This window comes from Parasteatoda tepidariorum, chromosome 7 (assembly GCF_982258835.1).
Source record: "Parasteatoda tepidariorum strain Cologne lab strain chromosome 7, Ptep-v5.0, whole genome shotgun sequence".
Lineage (NCBI taxonomy): Eukaryota > Metazoa > Arthropoda > Arachnida > Araneae > Theridiidae > Parasteatoda > Parasteatoda tepidariorum.
The window spans coordinates 39,118,482-39,132,687 of NC_141761.1; the positions used below are offsets into that span (position 1 = coordinate 39,118,482).

At 27.0% G+C, this 14,206-nt stretch overlaps 1 protein-coding gene across 1 annotated transcript in view; it reads right to left on the reverse strand.

The window, feature by feature from the left end:
* LOC107447044 (uncharacterized) overlaps window positions 1-14,206 on the reverse strand; it is a 210,312-nt gene that overhangs the window by 109,160 nt on the left and 86,946 nt on the right. The window contains exons 67-81 of the mRNA XM_087167704.1: window positions 11,672-11,719; window positions 10,531-10,566; window positions 9,468-9,515; window positions 9,248-9,283; window positions 7,587-7,622; window positions 7,449-7,496; window positions 6,691-6,726; window positions 4,854-4,889; window positions 4,722-4,769; window positions 3,218-3,253; window positions 3,069-3,104; window positions 2,928-2,975; window positions 2,221-2,256; window positions 1,601-1,636; window positions 1,440-1,487 (exon numbers count right to left, since the gene is read on the reverse strand). Coding sequence (XP_087023830.1) covers window positions 1,440-1,487; window positions 1,601-1,636; window positions 2,221-2,256; window positions 2,928-2,975; window positions 3,069-3,104; window positions 3,218-3,253; window positions 4,722-4,769; window positions 4,854-4,889; window positions 6,691-6,726; window positions 7,449-7,496; window positions 7,587-7,622; window positions 9,248-9,283; window positions 9,468-9,515; window positions 10,531-10,566; window positions 11,672-11,719 — 612 coding nt within the window. The remainder of the gene's footprint in view (window positions 1-1,439; window positions 1,488-1,600; window positions 1,637-2,220; window positions 2,257-2,927; window positions 2,976-3,068; window positions 3,105-3,217; window positions 3,254-4,721; window positions 4,770-4,853; window positions 4,890-6,690; window positions 6,727-7,448; window positions 7,497-7,586; window positions 7,623-9,247; window positions 9,284-9,467; window positions 9,516-10,530; window positions 10,567-11,671; window positions 11,720-14,206) is intronic.

The window sequence follows — 14,206 nt, forward strand, 5'->3', positions numbered from 1 at the left end:
AGCTCTTGAACATTAGCAGTACGGTGTGGCCGGGCATTGTCATCCATAAAAATGAAGTCTGGTCCAATGGCCCCTCGGAACAGACGCACATAGGGTAGGATTACCTCATTGCAGTAGCGGTCTCCAGTTACAGAACCTCGGTCGAAGATCTGAAGCTCAGTCCGGCCGTTCAACATAATGCCACCCCAGACGACAACTCCAGGACCACCGTAACAATCTCTTTCCGCGATGTTATTGGGATGAAATCAAGTTCCAACCTTTCTCCAGATCAACTGACGTTGAGAATCGCTTGTAGCACTAAAACGACTCTCATCCGTGAAGAGGACGCGACTCCAGTGATGAGGTGTCCAGGTTTCGTGTTCTCTGCACTACTCTAAACGGTGCCGCCGATGGCTAACTTTTAAAGGTATGCAGAGTTCAGGACGTCTAGCAAATAATCCACCTGTGTGGAGGCGTCTGGCCACTGTAAATCTTGATACTTGTCGTCCTGTGGCTGTGCACAGTTGCTGAGATATGGCACTCGCTGACTGAAAACGGTTTGTTTTCGCCTGGTGGACAATGTAACGGTCATCTCTTGGTGTTGTTTTCCTTGGACGACCACCACCAACCTTCCGAACAGCTGTACCTGTAGTTTTAATGGCATTCCAAGCACGAGAAGCAACACTTTTGCTGATCCCGAGCTCTTCGGCGACACTGGTCACACTACGCCCCTCCTCAAGCTTCCCGATCGTTCTTCCTCGAGTAAAGACGTCTAAATAATTTCTTGAAGACATGTTTCACAAAACAAATCACTTGTACTTGCAGCGAATGTCTTTAACTACGGTGCTCTTCATCCTTTTATCACAGTTTTGTCCTGCGCGCGCCGACCCGCAAGAATTACGTACACTTACATCACCTACGACGCTTTATCTTCTTTGCAATTTCAATTTTTTACATTTACGATATAGGGTATTAACTGCATCAACTTAATGTCTTTGTCTACGTTTTGGCATTTCATAAAGTAAAAAACTCATATCAGCTTGTCGGTTACGTCTCAATCTTTGACGAAAGTGAACTCTCTACTTTTTTTATTTTTAAGCTACATTTTTAAAAGATAGAACAAGCAATGGTTCTGGTATGTATAGAAATTGAAATTTTTTCTCCCATTAGATATCTATTTAATTAAAATTTTACTTTCAAAATATATTTTTGTTACTTGTATTTCATAGTACTACAGATTATTACTTATATTATACACATTACATGTTACTTACTTAAATATTACAGCGCTTAATCATATTTAAACATTTCTACTTTAAAATAGGTTTGAGAAATTCTGAATAAATGCCATATTTCTTCCTTTAAACAGAACACTTGGAAAAAGGTATTTTTCTGTTCAAAATTAATTGTTAAAAATAAACGTAAATGAAAAAAAATACACGTTGAAAGCTAAGATTTACCTGAAGTAATGTTTGTTAGCAATTCAATTTTCTTCATTTCAGCTTTTGCTAAATAAAAAAAAGCATTTTAAAACAGAGAATGTAGTAAAGTTTAATTTTCCTTAAAATCACTAGCAATATTTGAAGGAGAAATATTGAGTTACATGCCAAAAATAACTTACTATTATTTTTCAATTCCTGCAAGTTTAGATGGATAACTAAAGAGAAAACTTTTTTTAATTGTAATTAAAGACAAAATTAATGAAATCACTAATTTATAATACGTTCTATAGTGATATTATTTATATCAAATTCTATTCAAACTACTAGTTTCATAATGCTGTGCAAATAATGTTTAGCTGTTGTTAAAAATATTAAGCAGATTTACTTTATTGTTTTTAACTATGTTTGTGGGAAAAATAATAAAAAGGGTAATCTGAAAAAAAAAACAGAGCTGTTGATTTAGCACGGTATAAAAAGCTACTTCGTGAAATTTCAACCAAATTAAATGTTTTTTTTTTTAATATTATATCACTTGATATTGTTAGTAGTTTGTTAATGTATTGTTGGTTTTTATAATACTGATTGCAAAGTTTATTTTATAATACCAGTTTGATATAATTTGATTAGCAGTTTGATTTATGATACTGTTAGAGCTTTATTCTTTCAAGGTTTTTAAAAGAAATTTTTTAAGTCTTTTTTACTAAAATAAACAAACATTGTAGTAAAATATACTATTTTATTATGCTTCCAAATAATATTTATTTTAAATAAAGATTATTTTAAAGTAGTCATTACTTACATTCATTTGGTAATTGTTCCCGTTGTAACTGCATAGCTGAAAAAATATATATTTGAAAATTTCTCATACAAAGCTGTATTTTATACAGGATGATGCATAATTAGAATTGTGTTATTTAGGGGTAAGTTTAGTTGCAAAACATTAAGAGCCAGGCCAGTTTTCTTATGACCCAACAGGATGGAAACTTGAAATTTTTTATTTTGTGTAAATTTTCAAGATGTTCCTTTTGTAAAAATATTAGACAAGTATTTCTTTTTATATTTGATAGAAAAATACGTTTTTCGATGTTTTGAATGGGAGGTCAAAACTGAAGATCCTCTGGAATTTCCTCTGAAAAAGATATAGCAAAGATTGTGATATAGCAAAATGCATAAAAATTTAAATTAACATTAAAATGTCAAAATGTCTATTCTAAATGTTTGACAGCTTGAATGCCGAAACTTATGATTATTCTCCCATAATTTAAGGGTTATGAGCCTAAATTCGTCGAAAAAAAAACTAGAGTTTCTCCTCTGAAATATCATTCTCTCTGATTAAAATCCCGCCTTACGTCAAGTTCATGATTATCTATAAGATGCTTCATAAAAATTGTTAATAGGTTTTTCTTTTTTACAACATCCATAGAAAGTTAAAAAATAAATTTTAAAAAAATAACCAAGAGTACATAATTTACCAAACTTTGAAGCAATTAAAGAACAATTACATACCAATCGTGATATTTTTCAGCAATTTCATTTTCCTAATTTCTGCTTTTGCTATAAAGGGAGAAATAAAACAGTGCAGTTTACTTCAACTGCTTCAATAAAGGAGGAAAGATTTATAGTAAAATAATTGTAAAATATACTTACTTAAAATTTTCATTTTTTGTAAGTTTAATTGTATAACTGAAATATAAACATTTAATTATTTTTATTCATCTTTTGAAAACAAAAGAATATTATTCAAGGTTAATTTTTTCTCGTTATAACAATATCTATAAGTTCAATTCTTTACTTACTTTCATAAGGAATTTTTTCTTCTTGTAATTGCATAGCTGGAATACAAAGGAAAAAAAAATTAAGAGAGTAATGAACTTGATTAATATAAATATATTTTAAAAGTTTCCATAAAATAGTTTCCTTAAAAATAATTTAATTTTTTTCTCTACTAAATAGTAGTTTATTTTGAGTTAGGAAACTTCATTTCCAAAACAAAAATAGTAGCAAACAAAAAATTTCTGCAATCAAACTAAAGTAAATGAAGAAAATTCTCTTAATTGATATTTTTGTTAAAAATATATAACTCAAGATTCAATTGTTGGATGAATCTAGAAACTAATAAATGTATGTCATTGGTGGTTCATACTATCTGACATTCCCATGTATAGAAGTATACGGTACATCAAGTAAAGGAAGAGGAGGCAAAACAATTTCAAAGGAATTAAGAGATTTTTTAATCAATTATATAAAAAATAAAACTAATCGTAATATCTCAATCTTGTGGTCACATGTAAATATTTTCGACATTAATGTGATTTTCAGTACGTTTTTCTTGAGCACAAGACTATTATGAAAACAGAATAATTATCGTACTTCCTCAAGAGTGTGAGAAGAGTGTCTGGCTCACAGGTACGAACGTAATATTCAACAATTTTTTAAGGACAAGCATTGTCGTACAATAAAATAATACTAATTAGTCGCAATACTAATATCATAATTAGTATTGCGAGAGCACCAGTTATTACATGAGAACCTCATCAACATCCTAGATTATTTTTAATATTTCTGATCTGTATTTAATTTTTTGAATAATAATGTGTAATAATAGTTAAATAATAATATGTTAGAAAGTATGACATCCGTAGTAATACTAAATTATGTGTATAAATCAGCTACACTTAGAAAAAAATATGGTCAAAACGACTAAAATAATTTAAAATTTTACCGTGTTTCTGGATCTACGGAAGCACCAAAAAGCACCGTAAGTTTTTTCGAAGCACTTTGGTAATTGGTGAAATTAACATTAAAAGTAATAAAATTAGGTAAAGTGATTAGGTAATTTGGTATTTCCATTATGATATCATAGTGAATGGTATAAAAAAAACTTTATTCAGTTAAGTTTATATTTCCATTTTGAATTTGCTACTAAATGTGTGGTAATAAGAACTATAATTTTGAAACTAGAATTTCTGGGAAACCGTTAACAAATGAACGAAATAGATATAAAATAAACGGCTTTATACAGATATTTTGTTTTTATTAACCAGACTTATGATTGTTTTTTAAACCAGTAATGTCAGTATCATACTGTTCCTTAATTTAAAAAAAAATTTCTTCGAGTATATTTTCATTAAATAATCAGCTTCCTTTTCAAATTCGGATTGTACTACGTATAATAACCACAAGTGGTGGACAAGGAGGGGAGACCTCACATCAGTTTTTTTAAGGGGGACACAGGGCCTGAAACTTTGAGAACACCTCTTTTATGTTTTCGGTAATTTCTTATGAATAACAAAGACATACCTATTGAAATGTTTTGCAACAATTCCATTTTCTTTTTTTCAGCCTTAGCTTTGAAAAGAAACAAATTAAATTCAGTCATAAAGTTTCAAGCGCTTTGAAAATTATATTGTGTACTAACGAAATTATACCTACTTGGATCTTTCATTTCTTCTAAATCGAAACATATAACTGAAAAATAAATTATGATTAATTATTTGTTTATTTTAAGCAACAAATATCAATAATAATTTCTTAATTTTACACTAGAATAAAATCTTCTGTATATACAGTTTAAATATAGTAGAGCACGCCCGTGACTATAAATCTCAAAATTAAACTACGTGACTATTGGAGAAATTCGATGGAGATATTGAAACGTTGAATATCAACATGGTAATTTATTTGGTTGCAGAGAAAATTTTTTAAAGGAGGACTTTATATGATTTACGAGAAAGTTAATTCAACACATTTTAGAATTGCAATTGTTTTATCTTTTAAATGCAGGAAAGCTTTTTTTTCCTTAAAGAATCATATTAATCATGTTTATTCCATTTTATACATTCAAAAATCAAAATGAATACTTTTTGAACTGTCTTACAAGCAAATAAAAACAAATAAGAGCACAACTAATCAATAAAGTAAAGGTTATTTAGAATTATTCATTATTAATGCATAATTATTTTTAGTTTTACTGATAAAATGTAGTAAGTGAAGTTTTGACGACATTTTTATTTCTTTTCCCCTTCGTTTATTTGACTTGAATATTTTACTCTCTGTAATGTTTTTGAAAGAAAAGAGTATACTATTTTTTTTTTAAATTTCAATTTCAGTGACTTGCTTTGGATTAGTTTTGTACATAACACGCATTTGCAAATGGAAAATAGGGATTACAAAAAATTAATATAAGCCGATTCTATAAATCGATCAAAGATTTTTAACACTAAAATATTAGTTCTTCAATAATATCATCAGGTATTTCTCAATTGAAATCATCAGATCTTTTTTAATTACAATAACACATGGAAAAAAAATCAAGAATACTATCAGAGGCATTAAACCTTATTATAACAAGTACAAAGTAAAAATAAAATCAGAAAGTTAAAAGAAAGAAGTGAATAAAGGCGAAGAAATTTTTTTTCGAACTTCGTCTTTACTTTTCAATTGCTTTACAAGTCTTAAATCCTTTCTTGTAATTGTTTTCAAAAATTTGGAATACTTGAAAATAAATCCATGTGGAACTATTCTGAAATATATGTGTTAGATTGTATCTTAAACAGCGATTTTTTTTGTTTACTTCTAAAAATATTAAGATACAGGGCTGTTAGCAAATAATTAAGTATTTTTGAAAACTGCACTGTTTTGCTAATCTTAACACTGTTTTGCTAATCTTAACACTGATTTGCTAACCTTAGCTTTCAAATTTCCTCCATTGTTTGTTTAAGTACAAAACACGAATCTATCAAAAAAGAGAACTCATTTGAACTGTCACATGTTCCTTCATTCTTGGCCAAAATCTCCGAACGAGCGGGAGCACGTGATTATTGTGGCTCTGATGTTTGGGGCAAAGAGTGATGAGGAAATATAACAACCGGGTTTATTCTGTTTGTATTTGAGCTCTATACTTCTGACTTTACTATACATTTACATATATTGCTTTCATTTAACTGCTGCAAACCTTTTGTTTATTCTTTCTATATGAAATTATTCGAGGATTTCAATTCTTTTTCTATTATCTGACGAAAATCAAATTTTATAAAATCTATTTTTTATACCTAGTATTAATTTTTATTATTTTTAAACACTCATGTAGTAAACTTGTAAAAAGTAATAACATATCAATTTTGTTATGAATATAATGTTGCGGAAATAAAATATAATTTTGAAAAAAATGAAACTTTAATTATAAAAAACAATTTTTGAAAAAAGTAATATATACTCTTTTTTTTGGTATTTCTTAAAATTTTATAATTAAAATTTGTTTTTTATTTACTTTCATTTGGTAGATCCTTTCCTTGAAACAACATATCTGAAATGCAAGTAAAAGCTTATAATAGAATAAAAGTGCAATAAATAAGTGTGAAAATCAATTAAATTAAATTGTATAATGAATAATAATTATTGGTCATCGACTAAAATGTAAAATTTGCAATAATCGAATATAGTGATATTGTACAATCCAAATCTCAAATTCAATTCACCCATTGTTGTTTTCAATAAAATTTTTTCCGTAGTTAAACGATAATTGCATTTTTTGCTTAATTTGTCTGTCATTGTTAATTTTTTTATGAGCCTTCTATCCATCACCGGATTTTGAAGTTGGGCCTGTTTCGCTGCTAACAAAAACTTTATTTTTTCTGTCTTTTCTTGCATTATGACAGTATAATTTCTGCTTTTATTAATTGAAAATAAGGAATGGAAAACAAATACTCGTTATTATGAAAGCCAATTATTTTCACAACACATAAAAACATACAAATTTATTGCAATGGTTGGCATCTGTTTCTTCGCATCTCAGTTTGAAAGTAAAATTTAAAAAAAAAATTTAAATTAAAATGAATTATATATTTAATTAAATTGTAACTATCACAGATTTTTTGCAACGAAGTATTTAGTAATACATAGGAAAAATCAGAGTGAGCAAAACTATTAGTTATAAGATTCTATGTCATGGTTTATATGAAATTGATAAACGGAAATGAAGATACGATAAAAGTATTAATAAATTAGTTTTCAAAATTTGAAACTTACCTAGTTTCATTTTTTTCAGCAATTCCAATTTTCTATTTTCTTCTTTTGCTTTAAATTGAAAAAGTGAAATAATTATTAAAACCTACAAGTAATTTTAGTTTTCTCATAATACTCACTTTTCACTCAAATAATACTCACTTCTATTTTTAATTTCTTGTAGATTGAACAAAAAGGCTAAAAGAGAAAAAAACATAATTGGTATGAAAATAAATATGTGTGTTGAAGTTTTTATTACATTCAATAAATTTATTATGAAACCAATTTTATGGCACATATGCTGTGAACTTGAACAGTTTATGCAACCGGTATTAAAAGTATATACAATTTTTAATTCCGTAAAATGTCGTAGAACTAACCATCTATTATATAATAAAAAAACACAATTGAAGATTGATTTAATTTAAAAATATTTATTATTTAGTATGCTAATTACATAGCATCCAATTTTTATGGATTTATAAAGCAATTATGATACAATTTTAAAATAAATATTGTATTTATGAAAGCAAAATTCTGATTACCGTTATTTATAGACAATATATATTTATTATTTTTTGAATAGGTAATGAAGCCAGTCTAATATTTTCTAAAATTCTGCAAATGATGAGTTGGGAAAAATTATAATGCATACAGTAATTTTATTACGAAAAAAATTTGTTAAGACATTCTCGTAAAAGCATAAATGTTTTTTTTTTAACATTAAGTTTTAAATTCATTAGTTTGTTATGCTTTAGAACGTTATTATTTCATTTTATTTAACTTCCTTTAATTTCACAAAATATCTCCAAAACAATTTTACTTCTTAAAAATACGGTTCACTTTGTCGTATGTATGTTGAAATGAGATCTAATAATATCAGAATAGCAAAAGCTCCTTCCAAACCTCATTTAATATTATACTAATAAATATGCAGTTAATATTAATACATGGAGGAATAGTTTTTTTTATTGCAAAATTAAAATTGTAGATTAATTGTGGCCCATTTATTAATAAAAATAAAAATCTTGAGTGAAATATTTTTTTTAAATAAAACCTGCTAGATTATTTTCCTGGCAATAACAAAATATTAATTTACTGAGATATAAAATATTTGAGAAACGAAGCATTAAGCGAAGTCTTTTTTTGTTTTATTTTGGGGGGGGGATGAATTTATTGAACAATAAATTTATATTTTATAATTTAAATTTTCGAACTAGTAATGAATTTTCCACTAGATGGGATTGATCGGGATTTGTTGCAAAAGTACATTAGTTATTTTTATTCTAACATTACGCTACACTTACACTCATTCGGTTTTCCTTGTATTTCATAGCTGAAATACAAATAATTTTAATTTATTTACATTAGATTTCTTATCAACATGTGTTTTGTGTTATCCAATTGCCGCAAAAGCTAAATTTCGCGAGAAAAATATAAAGAATCTAAAGTAAAATAATCAATCAATAACAAGCCATTGGTGAAGGAGAACAATGGATTTAAATGGGAAATTTTATTATTTATTAAGTTTATTTATTTTAATAAAATCTGTTTTGCTTTTAAATTTATTACAACTAGAGTAACTTTTAATTTAATAAATATCTTTCATTGCACAAAATTCATATAAAATACATGGTAGATTAGATCAAAAAAACCTATTTTATTATTTGCAAAACGCAGAGTGACATTTCAAATATATACATGTTAAACACCAACACAATAAAATTTGTATTAAATATATGCTACTCGTTAGTTTCGTAAAAAAAGCTGGAATACAAAAGCTAGAAAATCTGGAAAGAGCTAGAATTGATTGAGAAACTTACATTGGTTTTCCCTTTCTTCTGTTTGTAGTTCTATTGCTAGAATTAAAAAATTGAAGTATTTAAATCACCTCTTAATCTGAATCATTTCAAAAATACGTTGAAAGTTAAAAAATTATTTGAAATATCTTTTGTTATTACGGTATATTGAGTAAAGTTTCATTGGAGTGTTAAATATTTGTTAAGCATTAAAATCAATAGAAATAAAGCATACAAAACTTACCTTTAGTAATATTTGCAAGCAGTTGCTCACGTTTCGCCTCAAACCTGACTTTAACCAAAGAAAGATTAAAATTAGATCATTATTTGTAGTTTGCATCCGATTTAACATGCAGTTCATATGCTATTTCCTCTTAACACATGATTAACAAATCTTAGGCGAACATTCAATAATGCAACCATGTAATTCGTCACAGTAGTACACATTACTGTATTAATTTAAAAAAAATACTGTAATTTTTGCAAACAAATTTGTCTGATGGGAAAAATGTAGTATAAGTTAACTCGATTACATAAAAAATATAGTGATTTATCATTTTATATTCAATCTTAAAAAACAATAGATTGAGCAAGAATTTATTTGCCTCAGTACAATCAAGTATTGTTGCATTTTTCTATGCAAACAAATTCTATTCAATTTGTTTTACTGAAAATGTCAATTTATTTATGCAAAAAATATATTTTATTTTGACTACAAAATACATTAAAAGTAATTATCGAAGAATTTTGATTGATTTCTTAACTGAATTGTTTTGGTATATTCAAATACAAGTCTGGCAAAAATTACTTAAAGCCGAATTTATCCACCATTAACACAATCATGTTTTTAACACATTCACGTTTTTATAAAGCATGTTAAATATGCATAAAATCTCATTCTTCCCTTTACGCATAGAAAAGGGCATATATTCAGTTTGTGTTTCAATAAATCATCTTAACGTGAAAGTATATTTGGAGATAACATAATATTATAATTCTGCCTTGATGTAAGAGAATTTAAAAGCACGATTCACATAATTTTTTTTAATGATCAGATAAATAAAACATGTAGTATATGAACAATTATATTTTTTAAAATTCTGATAAATAAAATATTAATAAATAAAGTATTAATAAATAAAATATTAATAAATAAAATATTAATAAATAAAATATTAATAAATAAAATATTAATAAATAAAATATTAATAAATGACAACATGATGGGAAAAACTAATAAAAGCTGAAATATTGTGCGTAGTTATTATTATTATGAATATACTGTACTTAATTATAAATTGTCTTACTTCTAAATTTTCTTTCTTTTTCTTGCAGCTTCATGGCTAAGATGTAAATAAAAGCATTAAGAACAATCATATCAAGTTTTGTTTCGTATAGATGCACAGAAGTGGAAAAACTAATATTAATAATAAATTTAACTTTAATTTGTGTACAATTTACTTGCATTTTAAGTCAAACAAAAGAACATTCGTCTTTAAATATGACTGATAAAGCGAACACAATTGATTTGACGCGAATAATTAACTTAAAAAGTTAAACAAATTTCAAAATTATGCCTGCGTGATTTCTAAAAGCTTTCTGATTTTTTAAAAAACTTATTTTTTAACAGCTAAAAACTTAATCTTAACTTTTATTCCGTAACTGATTTTTTATTGGATTACAATCTATTAAAAAACACCGATAGTACCAATGTGAATTGATTGCTTGTTTAGAAGAAATACGTTAAACAAGTTTTAATGAAAAAATTTTTTTGTTGATTTTCAATAAGATATGCATTGATTTAAGAAGTCGTGGTGGCTCAGGGGAAAGAGCACTCGTCTCTAAATGAGGTGCCCGGCTTCGAATCCCAGCGATACAATTTCCGCACTCGACTCGCACTGACCACACGCAAAATATCCTCAGTGGTAGACAGACCGTAGGTTAAAGTCCCCTTATCATCAGACGAATCAAGGATGAGTTTCGCGGTTTTTCTCTACATGTAATGTAAACGCAGGTTAGTTCAGTTATAAATTCTTCCACGATGGCTAAATTAGCCCATACTCAATCCAGAAGTTCCCCTGTCTACTAGATCGGGTTAAAAACATTGGTAGTGCCAACGGAGTTGAACATTGGTAGTGGTAAACTAGAAATTGCGCCGTAAACACAAAAGTGGGTTCTGCGACGGTGATAAAAACAATACATTGATTTGTGATATAATTAAGATGAAGAAGAATACTCATACGAAAAGAGACACAACAAGAAAATACATCGCCACTAAAATAATAAAGTGTTATTTAATAAATTAACTGAAGCGAATAAAGAAGTAAATAATTGTAGAAAAAATAATACAAAGTTTTCTTTTTTATCTTTATCAGTAATTATAAATTTTAAGCTATGCATTTCATTACCTACTAATATTTAAAATAAAGGAAACGTTTAAATCATTACCTTTAGTTATGATTGCAATCAGCTGTAATACATTGTTTTCCTCTTCAGCTACAAAACAAAACACAAGAAAAAATCTATAAAATATTTAAAGCAAAGATTTTTCTAAATTTAGCGAGTAGTACAGAGTGCAAAATAAAAGTAAAGCCCATTATTGGTCAGTGTGCTAATGCAGGGGAATGCTCTGCAACTTGTTGGCCTACAGCAAAATTGTACTAATGTGGCCAGCATTGTTCACTAGCCGTCTTCAATACCCAGACAAACTGGTACCCATCTGTCTGTCATTAGATGGGCTTCAAATCCCCTCCAAGGGCTTAATTTACATTTTCATTCATTTAAAATTTATTAGATCCTTAATTATCCCTAGATTCCTTAAGGAAGTCATATTGACTGCTTTAAAATTGAATTAGAGAAACAATGATGACACAATTTCTCAGAATTTTATACAACGTATAATTTTTTATTGTCAATATTCACTAATAACCTATTATATAACTGTGAATAATATAAAATATATTAAAAATTAATTTTAAACAAATTTCTTTACACATTATTTATTATTTTACAATTCAGTCATTTTGACTGCTTTTGAGCAATACATGCATAAACTAAGTTTCCGTCTTTCCAGTGTTAAGCATAGCTAACCAAAATTATTTTTAAGTTAATCAGTAGTTGAGTTGACTTTCGCAGCATGTTTCGTTTCGCCGTTAAATATAATGCTCTTTTATTGCTTTGAAACTACCTTCATGCCTGAAAAATCTATGTTTTGATTTTATCGAGTAGTTTTGTGTTATGAGGAATATAATTTGTTATTTCAGCATTTTTTAAAATTTTAAAGCGTTCTATCTTTTTTTTTTAAATTTTAAATTCGACGGTATACTCTCATGTTGTGTGACTTATTTTTTCTGAGAATAAATTACATCAAATAACTCTTACGAAAGATTTTGGGTTTAATAAAAAACAATCATTAATTTACAAAGACAATTTTACTTACTGCGATCTATAGTCAATGTAACTTGAAAAGTAATTTTTTGAACTATTGAGCAAGTTGTTATAAATTTGAATTATTGTCTTAAGCAGATTAATTACACAGTGAACAAAGCAATACATAAAACTGAAACATCAAAGCTTCGATTCAAAGCAAAATAAGTTAAACTCAATGTATTGCTATTTTAGGTTTATCATAAAAAAAGCATTTGAAAACGCTAACTTACAATGTTTTCATAAAATAATCCGATGATTATTTTTTTTAAAAATAAAACAGTCTTATAATTTTTAACATATGTGCACATCTATATTACAAGAACTGTTTGAATTATAGCCTAAATAATTTAATTGCTTTTTATTAGTTTGATATTATTATTCAATTTTTACATAAAGAAATTGATACTTCATGCTTTTGATGAAATGATAATATTTCATCCCACGCTAGATGTATCATTTTAATTCAAAAATAGTTTTCTCATTATTTTTGCAGAAAAGGGAAAATAAACATATTTACTTTTACTTCATTATCAGTAGTATATGGGGGGGGGCTAGAGGACACTTTTGCCCTTCCCTATATACTACTATTGATTTCCTATTTTTATATTAAAAAAAATTAAAATAGGCCTATATTTTACATTTTTTATGAAATATTAAACAAAATCAGCATATTTAAAAATTCTTATTTTTATATTAATAATTTTTATTTTATTAAAACCTTATTGAAAATATCGTTTTTTATTTTACATGTAATTCATAATCGTAATATTTATTTTTACCTTTAAAATCAAAAATATATTTTCCACTATTAATTTTTCTTATAGCTTTATCAGATAATTCACCATGACATTTCGAGAGATAAAAATCTTTCTCATCATTGTCTACTTCTAATCTAGCTATAATAGAGTCACCGTATTTTGTATTTATTTTTCTCAATGATATTAAATTATATTTACCTATCTCGAGTTCATTTAATTTGTATGTTTCAGGAAATCGTTTGAGGTCATTAAATTCTTCCATTTATTTAAGAACATTTTTTGTAATATAATTTCTGTAATACATACACTTGTATAACGAACATTTTACTACCTATAAATGGAAAGTATTGAAAAAGAGAGAAATAAAAAGTTGTTAGAGCAATTAAAAAATGATCTAAGATTAGTTAAACTACAATCAGAAATTAGGAAAAATAATGAAATAAAATTAGAAGAAGATATAGGAATACAAAAATCATTAGCCGATTTTCACGAACCTGTACTTCATCAAATGGAAAAACTAGAAACTTCTAGACAACAAAACTTGATAGGTATAAAAGATGCTGTTGATAATTTATCTTTCACTATGAATGAGACCTATAGATCTTTACCTCAGATAGAGAATCAGTCAGAGGAAGATTATACTGAAGATGTAGGAAGTATGTTTTTAAAAATAGATATAGACAAAAATTTAGATAAAGAATTATTAGAAGAATTAGAATTTGAATTACCTTCAATAATGTGGAATAAAACTGATGAAGATATTGAAGAAGTTATTAAAAGGGCAAAAGCAAAAAGA